This window comes from Phyllobates terribilis, unplaced genomic scaffold (genome assembly GCF_046119375.1).
Source record: "Phyllobates terribilis strain yellow unplaced genomic scaffold, ASM4611937v1 Scaffold_3__8_contigs__length_932513732, whole genome shotgun sequence".
Classification (NCBI taxonomy): domain Eukaryota; kingdom Metazoa; phylum Chordata; class Amphibia; order Anura; family Dendrobatidae; genus Phyllobates; species Phyllobates terribilis.
The window spans coordinates 859432114-859449481 of NW_027362763.1; the positions used below are offsets into that span (position 1 = coordinate 859432114).

Genomic DNA, 17368 nt, shown 5'->3' on the forward strand with positions numbered 1-17368 from the left:
TGATGAGCGAGCATGCTCGCTACTGCTCGGTGCGCTTTAGAGCGTCAATCAAAATGCAGGGATTGCCTGCCACTCATTCTAATGCCGCAGCCATGGTGGTTGTGGCATTACAGTGATTGGATGGCCGCACAGCTTCATCAGATCTATATCAGACCTGGCGCCGCCATTCTCGTCACAGTCACTCCGGAATCAGACAGTGTAGGGAGAGCTGCTGCTGCGTTAGGGAGAGATTTGCTTGTGTATTAGGTAGTGTAGGGAGAAAAACCATACATTACACATATCCATCTCAACAAACAGTCCTTCTGAGGACTAACTAATCCATCTGCAGAGATATCAGGCAGGCAGGGTATATAGGCAGGCAGTGTATATAGCAGACTGCAGTGCATATAGCAAAAGAGGCTCCATTCCAATTCTGCCTTCTGCTGCTGTTAGATATTTCTATATAAAAGCACAGTTCTCAGGGGCCAGGAATACTTTTTTTTTTATCTTAATCCTCATTATTTGCTTAAAAAGCAATCCAGAGAACACTGTGCCATTTGCTTGTTGGCACTGCAGAATACAGCCAGGTCCTTTCCATATTACGCTAGAAGTCCAGCTATTTAAAACTGTGTTTTCTCTGTCACACGGATCACATATACGTTTTCAGAAAATACTGCCATTTTTGGCCTGCATTCCAATTTTTTTTTCACTGTGTCAGCGAAGTTTTTGACACCGGTTTGCTGTTCATACTACTTACCTACAGGCCAGGTATTTAAAACTCTATTTTCTCCGTCACATGGATCACATATACGTTGTCAGAAAATACTGCCATTTCTGGCCTCCATTAAAAATTTCCTTCAGTGTGTCAGTGAAGCAATTCACACGAGTTTGCTGTTCAAACTACTTACCTACAGGTCAGGTATTTAAAACATTGTTTTCTCTGTCACACGGATCACATATAAGTTCGCTCCAAACTCAGTCATTTGTAGTGAGAGTGGAAGATACTGTCCTCCATTTAAAATGGGCAAGGCACGTGGCAAGGGACGAGGAACTGGACATGATGGTGATGGTGCATGCAGAGGCCGAGGACAAGGCCGTGGGCAAGCAGAAATTGTGCCACAACAAGCACCCACATCTTCTCGCCCGACCTTCCTGTCCCAATTCCTAGAGGACCGCAGCACACCACTATTGAACCCAGAGCAGTGTCAAATGGTTGTTGGCTGGATAGCGGATAATGCTTCCAGTCACTTAGCCACCACCACCACCACCCTGTCTTCCACACGGTCAAGTCTCAGTAGCCGTGAGTCTGGACCGCATATTCCTCACCCTGATCCTCCTTCCTCCCACCATGCCGAGTGCATGGAGACAACTGATCCCACACTTGGACACTCTGAAGAGCTGTTCACTTTTCCATTTATAGATTCGGGCCTCTCGCCCGGTCCACTTGAAGCGGGGCAAGAGGAGATCTCGTGTAGCGATGCCCAAATATTTGAGCAGCCACGGCACACGAAGGTGACGGTGGGAAAGTGTCACAAGAGGTGGACGATGATGAGACACAATTGCTAGAAAGTCAGGAGGAGGACCAGGGTGTGGAAGTGGAAGACGAGGTGGATGATAAAGTAACTGACCCAACCTGGCAGGAGGACATGCAGAGCGAGGACAGCAGCACACAGGGGGAGGCAGAGCACCCCAACAGGCAGGAAGAAGCAGTGTGGTGGCCGCAGACAGAAGGCAGGCAACCGTTCCCCGTAACACCAACACGAAGGAAGTTGCCAGTACAACTGTTAGGTCTTCCCGAGTCTGGTTGTTTTTTAAAGACTCTGCCGATAACCCCAAAAAGGCCATTTGCACCACCTTCCAGGCTATCATCAGCAGGGGTGGCAAAACGACCAGCCTGACCATCACCAGCATGATCAGGCACATGGCAGCAAAGCACCCGACTTTGTGGGCCGAACCCCAGGGTCCAGGAACAGTGTCTGCAGGTGGCACCACTGCTTCTGCTGTTGTGTATGCAAGCCAATCCCCTCTCCATGGTGCATGCGAAGATGCCTCCTGCCCTGCACCTGTCGTTGCGTACTCTCAAGTAGCAGCATCAGGAAGCACGTCCATGTCCTTGTCCCAGCGCAGCGTTCAGTTGTCCATACCCCAGTCCTTGGAACGCAAGTGCAAATATGCAGCCAAGCCCCACAGGCCACACTACTAAGTTCTCACATTTCATGACTGCTTGTGCTTGAAATGTTGCCTTGTACGCTCGTGGAGACAGAAGCATTCTGCAACCTGATGGCGGTGGCCGTCCCTCGGTACTGGGTTCCCAGCCGCCACTATTTCTCCCGATGTGCCGTCTCCGCATTACACAAGCACGTGTCCCAAAACATTGGCTGTGCACTCAACAACGCAGTTACCGGGAAAGTCCACCTAAACACGGACACGTGGACAAGTGCTTGTGGGCAGGGATGGTACATCTCGCTGATGGCACACTGGGTTAACATAGTGGAAGCCGGGGCCCAGTCGGACCTTGGGACGGAACACATCCTCCCGATGCAAAAGGATTGCGGGCCCTAGGTCAATCAGGGTTGCCCCCACGGTCTACAGCTCCTGCACCTCATCCTCCTCAGCTTCCTCCTCCTCTTCAGCCTCCATCTCCGAAATGACCACATCAGTCACAAGCTGGAAGCACTGCAGCACTGCCTCGGCCAAGCGGCAACAGGCTGTGCTTAAGCTAATATGCTTAGGTGACAAACCGCACAATGCTGAAGAGTTAAGGACAGCTCTGAAAGAGCAGGCTGATCTGTGGCTCACACCGCTGAACCTACAGCCAGGCATGGTCGTGTGTGACAATGGCCGAAACCTGGTGGCGGCTCTGAGGCAAGGCGAGCTCACACACGTACCATGCCTGGCCCGTGCTTAACCTCGTGGTTTAGCGGTTTCTCAAATCCTACCCGGAGCTGCCGGATCTGCTTGTTAAAGTACGTCGCCTGTGTGCCCATTTTAGAAAGTCAGCTACAGCTTCCGCCGCCCTTGCCGTGTTTCAGCAGCGTTTGCAGCTTCTGGCTCACAGAGTGGTGTGTGATTTCCCCACGAATTGGAACGCTACACTGCAGATGTTGGGAAGGATTTGTGAGCAGAAGAGGGCAGTTGTTGAGTACCAGCATCAACAAGGCCGTCGGTATTCAGTTCAGACTCCACACATAAGACCTCAGGAGTGGACATGGATGTCAGACATATGTACCATCCTCCAAAACATTGAGGACTCCACCAAGATGGTGAGTGGCGATGATGCCATAATTAGCGTCACAATCCTGCTTCTCTGTCTTATGAAACGCTCTCTGCTCACAATCAAAGAGGATGCAATGCTGGTGGAGCACGATGAGATGATGCAAGGAACCATACAGGGTGATTACACATAGCCCAGCCTCATCTCATCCCAACGTGGATTGGGTGACAATGAGAAAGAGCTGGAGGAGGAGGAAGGACAGATGCTAGTTTCATGCGCTATAGACAGTACTACCTGCACAGCTGTCATACCGTCTGTTCAGCGTGGATGGCCAGAGGACAGAGTGGAGGAGTAGGAGGAGGAGAGCATGGTCAGTCATCCTCTTGGTGAGGACACAAAAGTCTTGCCTGTTAGTAGTCTGGTACGCATGGCTGAGTTTATGTTACGCTGCCTTTCCCATGGCCCTCGTGTTCTCAGAATTTTAGGTGACAGTCATTACTGGTTGGTGACACTTCTAGACCCACTCTACAAGGAGAACTTTATATCTCTTATTCTTGAGGCGGACAGGTCTACAAAAATGGGGCTGTACCAGAAGGCCCTTGTTGCGGAACTATTAAAAAAGAATCCAATCTGAAAATGCTGGCGGCAGAGGGCACACTTCGTTGGACAACCAAAGAGTACAGGCGAGAGAGACACAGGCCCCGTCGCACAGGCCCTGAGGCGCGGGGTACTCTCACAAGGAGTGCAAAGTTTGGGAAGATGCTGAGGGAGTACCTTGCCGACCGTACCAACGTCCTCCGTGATTCCTCTGTGCCTTATAATTATTGGGTATCCAAGCTGGATACGTGGAATGAACTGGCTCTCTATGCCTTGGAGGTCCTGGTCTGCCCAGCCACCAGCGTTTTATCAGAGCGGGTTTTTAGTGCCACTGGAAGAATTATAACTGATAAGCGCATCCGCCTGTCAACTGAAAATGCTGACAAGCTGACTCTTATAAAAATTAACAAGGGCTGGATTGGGCCAGACTTCTCAACACCACAGAATGATAGCAGCGTAACATAAACTCAAATCCAGTGTCTTTTCTTGGGAGATGTATTCCCATGCACCTTTTCACACCCAGACATGGGTATACGCTTCCTGATTTTGGCTATTTGCTCTTGTCCTCCTCCTTCTCCACATCCTCCACAACTATATCACCAGGGTGACAGGGGTCCGTGAGGCAACACCCACATAATTTTTTAAAGGGTGTTTATGATGCCCGTAAAAAATGTTTTTTTATACAGTATGTTCATGTATACCCCCCAGGGGTAAATGTTTCTCAGCCCATACACTTAGTGCATGGGCATTACAAGTATAGGAGGCCCGCTCCTTTCTAATGGGAACATTTTTTGATGAGGCCCTCCTCCACGTCTCTTCCAAGGGGCATTGGAGTGTCTCCAAATTTTTGGCAACCCTTGCATACACTGCATAGGCCAACACTATGAGAGACCCACTTCCTAATAAAGGGAACATTGTTTTGAGGAGGCCCTCTGACCTCCATGTCTCTTCCAAGGAGCATTGAAGTGCCTCCAAATTTTTGCCAGCCCTTGCAGTCACTGCATAGGCCAACACTATTGGAGACTCTCTCCTTTCTAATGGGAATGTGTCGTTACTGTGGCCCTGCTCTATGTGTCTTTAATTTATTAGTGGGGTTTTTCCTAAATTTGGTCTGCCGTTGGACTCACTGCATACCCTATAACTGTATAGCAGACTCTCTCCTTTCTAATGGGAACATGTCGTACTCGTTACTGTGGCCCTGCTCTATGTGTCTTTAAATTCTTAGTGGGGTTTTTCCTAAATTTGGTCAGCCATTAGACTCACTGCATACCCTACAACTGTATAGCAGACTCTCTCCTTTCTAATGGGAATTTGTCATTACTGTGGCCCTGCTCTATGTGTCTTTAATTTCTTAGTGGGGTTTTTGCTAAATTTTGTCAGACGTTGGACTCACTGCATACCCTATAACTGTATAGCAGACTCTCTGCTTTCTAATGGGAATTTGTCATTACTGTGGCCCTGCTCTATGTGTTTTTAATTTCTTAGTGGGGTTTTTCCTAAATTTGGTCAGCTGTTGGACTCACTGCATACCCTATAACTGTATAGCAGACTCTCTCCTTTCTAATGGGAATTTGTCGTTACTGTGGCCCTGCTCTATGTGTCTTTAATTTCTTAGTGGGGTTTTTCCTAAATTTGGTCAGCCGTTGGACTCACTGCATACCCTATAACTATATAGCAGACTCTCTCCTTTCTAATGGGAACATGTCATACTCATTACTGTAGCCCTGTTCTATGTGTCTTTAAATTCTTAGTGGGTTTTTTCCTAAATTTGGTCAGCTGTTAGACTCACTGCATACCCTATAACTGTATAGCAGACTCTCTCTTTTCTAATGGGAATTTGTCATTACTGTGGCCCTGGTCTATGTGTCTTTAATTTCTTAGTAGGGTTTTTCCTAAATTTGGTCAGCCGTTGGACTCACTGCATACCCTATAACTGTATAGCAGACTCTCTCCTTTCTAATGGGAACATGTCATACTCGTTACTGTGGCCCTGCTCTATGTGTCTTTCAGAGTCCCTCCATCATCAATGAAACAGGATGTACCTGATGATGTGTCACACACCACATTGCCAGATAAGGTTGTAAAATGTTAAAATGACATTTTCCGGTGAATGCATTTGCCTTAAAAAATAACGTAAAAAACAAACAAACAGTAGGATCTTTCTTTAGTATAAAAACAGAGTCGCCAATGTAACCTCAATGTAATCACATTGTTCAGCTCCTGCACTTCCTCCTCCATCTCCGGAATGACCACATCAGTCACAAGCTGAAAACACTGCAGCACTGCCTTGGCCAAGCGGCAACAGGCTGTGCTGAAGGTAACATGCTTAAAGCTTAGGTGACAAACTGCCCAGCGCTGCAGAGTTGTTGAAAGCTGTAACACAGCAGCTTGATCTGTGGCTCTCACTGCTGAACATACAGCCAGGCATGGTCGTGTGTGACAATGGGCGGAACCTGATGACGGAGAAATGACAGCCGGAGTAGATACGGTTTCCCTCTATGCCAGTCCTTTCACCTAGCTAAAGAATATGGCTGTGGTGAAATACAACTCCCACTGAGAAGCTGTTTCAGATTGAAAAACATTGTGCCCACCAGAGGATTTGATTCTGAGGGCTCACCTTTCTCCCCTGCTCAAGAGCCCCATGGCAGCTGAAAAGTTAGCGCTATCATGAACTCTCCTGATGTAGAAGCCAGGGCACACCAGAGGATTGTCTGGTGGGACCGTCCAACCCTGCTGAGAAGCAGTCCTGGCTAAGAAAAGTGTTTGGGAAGGTTCCCGGACACTCTATGGCGGCTTTTTTACTGAGGTGGAAACCCACACAAACATGGGGAGAACATACAAAGTCCTTGCAGATGTTGTCCTTGCTGGGATTTGAACCCAGGATTCCAGCGTTGCAAGGCTTCAGTGCTAACTACTGATCCAATGTGCTGCCGTTCACCCTCTGATATCTAACAGGCTGGAGAAACTTGCACCTACTGCCACTCTATCTTCAGCTCCTTTGTGAGAAACTAATGTATTTGGGCAGCCACTCAGTCTACCAAATAAAATTCCTGAGAAGGAAATTGGGGATGGCTTCGCTACTGTTACTGGGGGCAGTGCTAATACCATGGCGTCGTACCATAGTTTACTGGAAATATTCCAGGCTGGTAGGAGGCAAGCAAATTCCCACAGAAAAGTACCAGCAGTAATGTTCAGGGACCCGCGCTTGTAGAAGGCGGAGACAACACCGGGAGAAATAGTGACGACTGGGGACTGAGTTTGGATATGAGGCATAAGGCATGAGGTTGCTAAAAGCTTCCACCTCCATGAGCCTAAGAGGCCACATTTCAAGTGCAAGCAGCTGCCCAGAAATCTGGCAGTTTAGTATTGCAGCCTGTGGGTGGGTGGCTGGCTGCATACTTGCGCTTGCATTCCAATTAACAGAAAACTAAGTAGATGGTGGCCTCTATCATCATCATGGCCTCACCTCGGCACTATGAACTCTCCTGAAGGAGAAGCCAGGGCCCACCGAAGGAGTCTCCGGTTTTCTGGTGGGTCCGTCCAACCCTGCCGAGAAGCAGCCCTGGCTAAGAAAAGTGTGGGGGAAGGTTCTCGGACACTCTGTGGCTGTTTTTTTAATGTGGATTGGGCGTGCTTATGTATGTTATTTCTCAAACCGGATTGCAGATCAGGCCATTGCCCAACTCTGTAGTCATGAAATTAAATGAGCAAAGAAAGATGTTTGTGTGTCAAAGCACCACTGAGAAGTGCGAGTTGATGTTGGAAGGGCTGCCATTGCTTCTGCAAAAGCTGCTTTAGAGGACTTCCTGGGAGAAATGACACTCAGAGTAGATACCGTTTCTCTTTATGCCAGTCCTTTCACCGAGCTAAAGAATATGGCTGTGGTGAAATACAACTCAGCAAAAAAAGCTGTGGACTAGCTCCGTACCGTCCCTGGCCACATTCATCTGTCCACGTGTTTGTGGTTAGGCGGTCCTTCCCAGTAAGTGCACTGGGGAGGGCACGGGTAATGTTGTGGGACCTGTGCTTGTGGAAGGCGGAGACGACACCAGGAGAAACAGTGGCGGCTGGGGACTGAGTATGGACACCCGGCCGCCGCCGGCATGAGGTTATGAAAAGCTTCCGCCTCCATGAGCCTAAAAGGCCACATTTCAAGTGAAAGCAGCTTTAGAGGACTTCCTGGGAGAAATTAAAGCTGGGTAGATATGGTTTCCCAAGTCCTTTCACCAAGCTAAAGAATATGGCTATGGAGAAATACAACTCAGCAAAAAAAGCTGTGGATTGACTCCGTACCGTCACTGGCCACATTCACGTGTCTACGTATTTGTGGTTAGGCGGTCCTTCCCAGTAAGTGCACTTGGGAGGACACGGGTAATGTTGTGGGACCCGTGCTTGTGAAAGGCCGAGACGACACCGGGACAAATAGTGGCGGCTGGGGACCGAGTATGGATACATGGTCGCCGCCGCCATAAGATTGTGGACTGCTTCCGTCTCCATGAGCCTAAAAGGCCACATTTCAAGTGCAAGCAGCTGTCAAAAATTTGGCAGTATAGTATTGCAGCCTGTGGGTTGGTGGGTGACTGGCTGCATACTTGTGCTTGCATTCCAAGGTTCCAAGGAATGGGGTAGGGACAACTGAATGCTGCACTGGGACAAGAATGTGGACGGTGATTGATGCAAGTCTGCAATGACAGGTGCATGGCGGGAGGCATCTTCGCATGCGCCAAGGATCACTTATGATGGGCACAGTTTTAGGCAGTGACCTGGGTGTCAGAGATGCTTCCAGAGGTCTTCCCCATGCTGTTCCATGTCTTTTCAGCACTGTATGCATGTGTCTGATGATGTGTCACACACCACATGGCCAGATAAAGTTGTAAAATGTTAAAATGACATTTCCTGGTGAATGCATTTGTCTTGGTTGAAAGCAATGCAAAAGTACAAAAACGCATCAAAAATGCTACGTGTGAACATAGCCCAAGGTGTGGAGGAGTATTTTTGTTTTTGGTTATTTATTTTGCTTTATATACAAGTCATTACCCTGGAAAGGATGTTCCTTAACATATTTCCCAGCAAAATCCATTTTGGTTTCGTTTTTGTATGTTTTATTGTGAGTCCGTAAAAGTGGCGTAATACTCTGACTCCCAGATCACTGCTGTCAACAACGTTGTCAGAGTATTACGCCACTTTTACGGACTCACAATAAAACATACAAAAACGAAACCAAAATGGATTTTGCTGGGAAATATGTTAAGGAACATCCTTTCCAGGGTAATGACTTGTATATAAAGCAAAATAAATAAGCAAAAACAAAAATACTCCTCCACACCTTGGGCTATGTTCACACGTAGCATTTTTGATGCATTTTTGTACTTTTGCATTGCTTTCAACCAAGACAAATGCATTCACCAGGAAATGTCATTTTAACATTTTACAACTTTATCTGGCCATGTGGTGTGTGACACATCATCAGACACATGCATACAGTGCTGAAAAGACATGGAACAGCATGGGGAAGACCCCTGGAAGCATCTTTGACTCCCAGATCACTGCTGTCAACAACGTTGTCAAAGATGCTTCCAGGGGTCTTCCCCATGCTGTTCCCATGTCATTTGATCACTGTTCCTCTCGTTTTGGGCAATTTTTAGGCCCTCTGCAGACCGCTGAGGGGGAGCCGCCTGAAAAATGCTCGAGTTTCCCATAGACTTACATTGGGCTCGTTGCTCGGGTCGAGCACCCGAGTATTCCAATGTGCTCGACCCGAGCAATGCAACGAGTACCTGAGCATTCTAGCGCTCGCTCATCACTACTCGTTATTACTTCTTTAGTATTTGCTGCTGACAGTCATCGGCTGATAAGCTGCTTTCTTGTGCTGACTTCACTTTATACTATCATTGTTATATTTTACACTAAAAAAAAAAATCCAGTACCTTCTTTCCTTAGTGGTCCTCTTGATGTCAGCCCCTTGTAGAGTGGCCCTTATCTTAAGGATATGAGACAGATTCAGGACATATTTTCGCTCAGATTCAAGAAGATCTTTGGCAGCGGTCTGTCTTCTTGCTTAATATGAAAAATATGAGAACATTACAATGCAGACAGAATGAATCCATGAATCACTAGGTTTTATGACTACAATAAGCTGCCTATACACATATAATAAGGGGCGCAATACCTTCCAGCCTTTTGCATTCCGGGCCGGGCCAGACTTCCCCTGACTAATGGGTAAGGTTACTCACTCATGGGGGCGCAATACTTTCTAGCCTTTTGCACTCCTGGCCGGGCCAGACTTCCCCTGACTAATGGGTAAGGTCACTCACTCATTAACTCTTTAGGACTATTTGGGGCACAATTATTATAAACCAGACAAAAGATATACTATAAAAATTCATTATATAAATCTCTATTTATGTTTGCCGCATATCCTAGATTGGCTGACAATGTGATGACCAAACTTTTGGTCATTTGGATCTGTACCCGGAATGTTTATTTCATTACCACTTTTGTCCATCATGTTTATTTCTTTGTGATTTTTAATACATTTTTTCAATAAAAACGTGTATACTTTTTAAAAAAAAGAGAGATACTCCTTTATTTTTCCTGTTTGACACATATAATAAGTGCTGGTTCCCTAGATCGACAGTTCTTCCTCCCATCTCCCAGGCCCATACATATGTTGCAAATTTCAGCTTTCAGATGAAGTCGTCAATTGGACAAACAGAGGCAGACGATGTTGCCGTAGCACAGGCAAGTCAAGACATTATTTGACTGAAACGCTGTTAATGAATTTGGGTCAAAAACAAATTAGACCTACAAAGAATTTTGAAAACAACTAAGGATATCTGGCACGCGCATAGATGGCAAGAGCTAATTCAAGAGCCAATCATATTCAGGTGAACTTCCATTTTCTGAGGAATCTTCAAGAACAGGGAATGTAAGATTTACAGAATTGTCCGACTGAGGACAAGACTATGGGTATATTTTCAAAGCCATTTGACTGTAGAAAGACATTACAGGCTAATAAGGAGGTTGATCCTAACAAATTAAAGGGATTGTCCACTACTGTTGCTATTATTCCAACACCCCTACTCAACATCAAAGGTTTAAGGGAATTGTCCACTACTCGAACAACCCCGTCTCAATCAGCATGTTTGCCCCCAGTAAAATAACACCTATACTCATGTCCGGTGCCAGCGCTGTTCCAGCGGTGTCGGCACACGCTTTCCCGGGAATCACGTCACATTGTTATGTTACAGAATCCCTGCGTCAGATCAGCGCTGGCTTCATTTTCCCCGTCTTAGGACAAATAAGACATCAAAAGCCAGTCAGAACTGCGGCTGGCCGCTCACTTCTTCTTGATGTCTGATACGTCTGTTGGAACGGCGCTGGCACCAAAAGTGAGTATTAGCAGGGTTATTTTACTGGGGGCAAACATGCTTAAGGGGTTGTTCAAGTAGTGGACAATCCCTTTAAACCTTGAATGTTGAGTAGGGGGTGTTGGAATAATAGCAACAGCTGCAGACATGCTGGAGGGACTGTGTTGAGCAGAAAGCAGATGGTGCTGTGTTTATTCTGTGTTAATTCTTATAGTTTGTTACTTGTCTTCAGAACATTTAGGCTGTGTGCCCACGTAGCATTTTTCAAGCGTATATGCTGCGGAATTTCCGCAGCGTAAACGCTTGAAAAACGCATGTATATCCGCACCCCATGGTCCCCAATGGGATTCCGCAAGTTCTATGCACATGCTGCGGATTTTTCCGCAGCGTTTATGCCGCGTTCAAAAATCCGCAGCATGTCATTTAATTTTGCGTTTCCGCAAGCGGAATTGCCTTTGTCCAATGCATAAAAAACGCAAGGCAATTCCGCATGTGGAAAACGCGTGATAAACGCGCGAAAAATGCGCGATAAACGCGTGCGGAATTCCGCATGCGTTTTTCCGGGAGAGGACTTGCATTTATGCAGCAGAAATTTTCTGCTTCATAAATGCAACGTGGGCACATAGCCTTAGGCTATGTGCCCACGATGCAGAAATGCTGCAGATTTTTTCCGCATCTCCCTGGCAGGAAAAACGCATGCGGATTTTACATGCGTTTTTCCTGCCAGGTAGAAGCGTTTGTCAAGCGTTTTTGCATGCATTTCTGCATGGGGGTTATCAAGCGCTTTTCCAAGCGATTTTAGCATCACTTGGAAAAGTGCTTGACAACTTGGTCACACTATATAAATCCATGCAACCAACATGGATTTATATAGTGTGACCAAGTAATAGTTGCAAAAAAAGAATACAAATGGTAAAAAATAAAAAAAAACATTATACTTACCTTCTGATGCCCCACGGTCTTTTCTACGCTGCGACGGTCTCTTGTACGGCTTGCAGCGGCCGCATGACCCATCACATGACTAAATGACGTCATGGAAGGTCCTTTTAGACCATCGCGAGCCGTCGGGGAGCCAGGACACATCATACAGGAGACCGGGGGACATCGGAAGGTAAGTATATGTTTATTTTTTATTTTAAATTCCTTTTTTTAACAGGTACTATGGTACCCGGGCCTGGAGGAGAGTCTCCTCTTCTCCAGACCCGGGTACCATCCGCACATTGAATCGATTAATATCCGCATGTGCACATGTAGTCATGCGGATATTAAGCAATTCAATGCAAGTCAATGGCGGCAATTACGCTGCGCGTCCGCAAAATTAATGGACATGCTGCGTATTTTTCCGCAATGATAATACGCAGTGAAAATGTCCACAGCATGTGCACAGCACATGCGGATTATCATTGGGGCCCATGGAGGAAGTATTACCAATCGTTTTTTAACGTTTTCGCTGCGGAAATTCTGCAGCAAAAACGCTTGAAAAACGCATAGTGGCACGCAGCCTTAGACGACAGGAAGATAACTTGTATCAGTTTGATTACCAAGCTGTGCTGTGCTTTTTGCTGAGTTGTACCTAGGCCCATAACCTGTTTCAAATTACAGCTTTAAAGGAGTATTCCCATCTCCAAGATCCTATCCCTACACATATGTAGTAGGTGCACTAATACAACCCCTGGCAAAAATTATGGAATCACTGGACTCGGAGGATGTTTATTCAGTTGTTTAATGTTGATGAAAAAAAGCAGATCACAGACATGGCACAAAACTAAAGTCTTTTCAAATGGCAACTTTATGGCTTTAAGAAACACTAAAAGAAATCAAGATAAAAAATGTGGTACTGAGTAAGGGTAATTTTTTTCAGACCAAGCAGAGGGAAAAAATTATGGAATCACTTAATTCTGAGGAAAAAATTATGGAGTCATGAAAAACAAACACACAAAGAACACTCCAATACATCACTAGTATTTTGTTGCACCACCTCTGGCTTTAATAACAGCTTGCAGTCTCTGAGGCATGGACTTAATGAGTGACAAACAGTACTCTTCATGAATCTGGCTCCAACTTTCTCTGATTGCTGTTGCCAGATCAGCTTTGCAGGTTGGAGCCTTGTCATGGACCATTTTTTTCAACTTCCACCAAAGATTTTCAATTGGATTGAGAGCCGGACTATTTGCAGGTCATGACATTAACCTTATGTGTCCTCTTTCAAGGAATGTTTTTACAGTTTTTGCTCTATTGCAGGATGCATTATCATCTTGAAAAATGATATCATCATCCCCAAACATCCTTTCAATTGATGGGATAAGAAAACTGTCCAAAATACCAATGTAAACTTGGGCATTTATTGAAGCTGTAATGACAGCCATCTCCCCAGTGCCTTTACCTGACATGCAGCGCCATATCATATCATCATGGAAATTTGCATGTTCTCTTCATGCAGTCATCTTTATAAATCTCATTGAAACGGCATCAAACAAAAGTTCCAGCATCATCACCTTGCCCAATGCAGATTCACAATTCATCACTGAATATGACTTTCATCCAGTCATCCACAGTCCACGATTGCTTTTCCTTAGCCCATTGTAATCTTGTTTTTTCTGTTTAGGTGTTAATGATGGCTTTTGTTTAGCTTTTCTGTATGTAAATCCGATTTCCTTTAGGCAGTTTCTTACAGTTCGGTCACAGACATTGACTCCAGTTTCCTCCCATTCATTCCTCATTTGTTTTGTTGTGCATTTCCTGTTTTGGAGACATATCGCTTTAAGTTTCCGGTCTTGACGCTTTGATATCTTCCTTGGTCTACAAGTATGTTTGCCTTTAACAACCTTCCCATGTTGTTTGTATTTGGTTCAGATTTTAGACACAGCTGACTGTGAACAACCAACATCTTTTGCAACATTGCGTGATGATTTACCTTCTTTTAAGAGTTTTATAATCCTCTCCTTTGTTTCAATTGACATCTCTCGTGTTGAAGCCATGATTCATGTCAGTCCACTTGGTGCAACAGCTCTCCAAGGTGTGATCACCTTTTTAGATGCAGACTAACGAGCAGATCTAATTTGATGCAGGTGTTAGGTTTGGAAATGAAAATTTACAGGGTGATTCCATAATTTTTTCCCTCTGCTTGGTCTGAAAAAAATTACCCTTACTGAGTACCACATTTTTTATCTTGGTTTCTTTTAGTGTTTCTTAAAGCCATAAAGTTGCCATTTGAAATTACTTTAGCTTTGTGCCATGTCTGTGATCTGCTTTTTATCAACAACATTAAACAACTGAATGAACATCCTCCGAGCCCGGTGATTCCATAATTTTTGCGAGGGATTGTAATATTATTAACAAATACCTCCAATTAGAAATGTAGTATAGTTTTTCTGATTCACTATGTCTCTTTCCTCATGTGCAAGGTATTGCAGGACCCTAGATATCCATGGTTACGACCACTGATCTAGTGACAGTTAGTTAGCTAGTTGTTAGTGGTCGTAACCATGGATACCTAAGGTCCTGCAATGCCTGCACATGAGGAAAGAGACATAGTGAATCAGAAAAACTATACTACATTTCTAATTAGAGGTATTTGCTAATATTATTAGAATAAGATCTTGGAGATGGGAATACCCCTTTAAGAAAAATCATTCAGCACTTGTTAGAGAGTTAACTTTTACTTACAGCAACCATTATTTTCATAATCATAATATTAAGGATTATAGGAAAGAACTGACACACAACCTTCCAGAAAGGTTGTACAGCACAGAATTAGGACAACCAACACAATCCCGCCCGTTGCCACTCAAGCGATTCCACCTGCGGCTGTTGCGGGCACATGTCAGCTGTAAGAATCAGCTGACATGTGCTCGGTTCAGTGCGGGCTCAGTGCCGCAGCCCTCACTGAACCGGGGGAGGAGTCCTATGATGTACTAAGACGTCATGGGTTGCAAAGGGGTTAAAGAGAATCTGTCAGTTGAATCAACCCTTTTAAGCCGTCTATATGGGCATTTAGGTCATAAGAAGCTGAATAAAATGATACCAAGGGGGTTGAGGGGTGCCAAGCGTACCAGGAAAGGGGATGGGGATCAGGGGTGCCATACATACCAGGATGGGGATCAGGGGTGTCATATATACCAGGATGGGAGATGGGGGTGCCATGCATACCAGAATGGGGATCAGAGGTGCCATGCATACCAGGTTGGGGATCAGGGATGCCATGCATACCAGGATCGGGATCAGGGGTGCCATGCATACCAGAATGGGGATCAGGGATGCCATGCATACCAAGATGGGGATCAGGGGTGCCATGCATACCAGGATGGGGATCAGGGATGCCATGCATACCAGGATGGGGATGAGGGGTGCCATGCATACCAGAATGGGGATCAGGGATGCCATGCATACCAGGATGGGGATCAGGGGTGCCATGCATACCAGGATGGGGATCAAGTGTGCCATGCATACCAAGATGGGGATCATGGGTGCCATGCATACCAGGATGGTGGATTGGGGTGCCATGCACATCAGGATGGGGATGAGGGGTGCCATGCATACCAGGATGGGGACTAGGGGTGCCATGCATACCAGGATGGGGATCAGGGGTGCCATGCATACCAGGATGGGGATCAGGGGTGCCATGCATACCAGGATGGGGATCAGGGGTGCCATGCATACCAGGATAGGAATGAGGGATGCCATGCATACCAGGATGAGGATCAAGGGTGCCATGCATACCAGGATGGGGATCAGGGGTGCCATGCATACCAGGATGGTGGATTGGGGAGCCATACATACCAGGATGGTGGATTGGGGAGCCATGCATATCAGGATGGGGATGAGGGGTGCCATGCAGACCAGGATGAGGATCAGGGGTGCCATGCAGACCAGGATGGGGATCAGATGTGCCATGCATACCAGGATGGGGATCAGGGGTGCCATGCATACCAGGATGGGGATCAAGGGTGCCATGTATACCATGATGGGGATCAGGGGTGCCATGCATACCAGGATGGGGATCAGGGGTGCCAAGCATACCAGGATGGGGATCAGGGGTGCCATGCATATCAGGATGGGGATCAGGGGTGCCATGCACACCAGGATTGTGATCAGGGGTGCCATGCATACCAAGATGGGGATCAGGGGTGCCATGCATACCAGGATGGTGATCAGGGGTGCCATGCATACCAGAATGGGGATCAAGGGTGTCATGCATACCAAGATGGGAATCAGGGGTGCCATGCATACCAGAATGGTGGATTGGGGTGACATGCACATCAGGATGGGGATGAGGGGTGCCATGCACACCAGGAAGGGGACCAGGGGTGCCTTGCATACCAGGATGGGGATCAGGGGTGCCATGCATACCAGGCTGGGGATCAGGGGTGCTATGCTTACCAGGATGGGGATCAGGGGTGTCATGCATACCAGGATGGGGATGAGGGGTGCCATGCATACCATTATGGGGATCAGGGATGCTATGCATACCAGGATGGGAATCAGAGGTGCCACGCATATCAGGATGGGGATGAGGGATGCCATGCACACCAGGCTGGGGACCAGGGGTGCCACGCATATCAGGATGGGGATCAGGGGTGCCATGCATACCAGGATGGGGATCATGGGTGCCATGCATACCAGGATGGGGATCAGGAGTGCCATGCATACCAGGATGGTGGATTGTGGTGACATACATATCAGGATGGGGATGAGGGGTGCCATGCACACCAGAATAGGGATAAGGGGTGCCATGCATATCAGGATGGGGATGAGGGATGCCATGAATACCAGGATGGGGATAGGGGCCACATTTAACAGGAAGGAGGAGCCATATAACCAGGATGGAGGATATTAACAGAATTGGGGGACATTACTCCTATACCAATGTCAGCAACAGACCCCTCCCCCATAACAGTACATCATGACCACATTATTTGCTTAATTTTTTTTTCTATTTTCCTCCTCTAAAACATAGGTGCGTCTTATGGTCCGGTGCATCTAATATTCTGAAAAATTCGGTTATTTGGCCAATTCATGCATGCCCAGCAGCCACGGCAAGGTGAAGGTCAGTCTTTTGATATTTATACATAGGCTCTATAATCAAGCACTCCACCCATCAGCCTTTGGCGGTTTTAATTACAACAAGATCCTACCTACCCATATAAATGTAGGCTTCAGCACACATTAGGATAGGTTCCCAGCAAATAAGTTTGCCTTGCCGTGGCTT

General features: G+C 46.5%; 1 protein-coding gene across 6 annotated transcripts in view; it reads right to left on the minus strand.

Moving 5' to 3' along the window:
- The window catches only part of ARHGEF33 (Rho guanine nucleotide exchange factor 33), a 155800-nt gene that overhangs the window by 36504 nt on the left and 101928 nt on the right, over window positions 1-17368 (minus strand). For all 6 annotated transcript variants that reach the window (XM_073672572.1, XM_073672567.1, XM_073672570.1 and 3 more), the window contains one exon: window positions 9718-9847. In XM_073672572.1, coding sequence (XP_073528673.1) covers window positions 9718-9847 — 130 coding nt within the window. The remainder of the gene's footprint in view (window positions 1-9717; window positions 9848-17368) is intronic.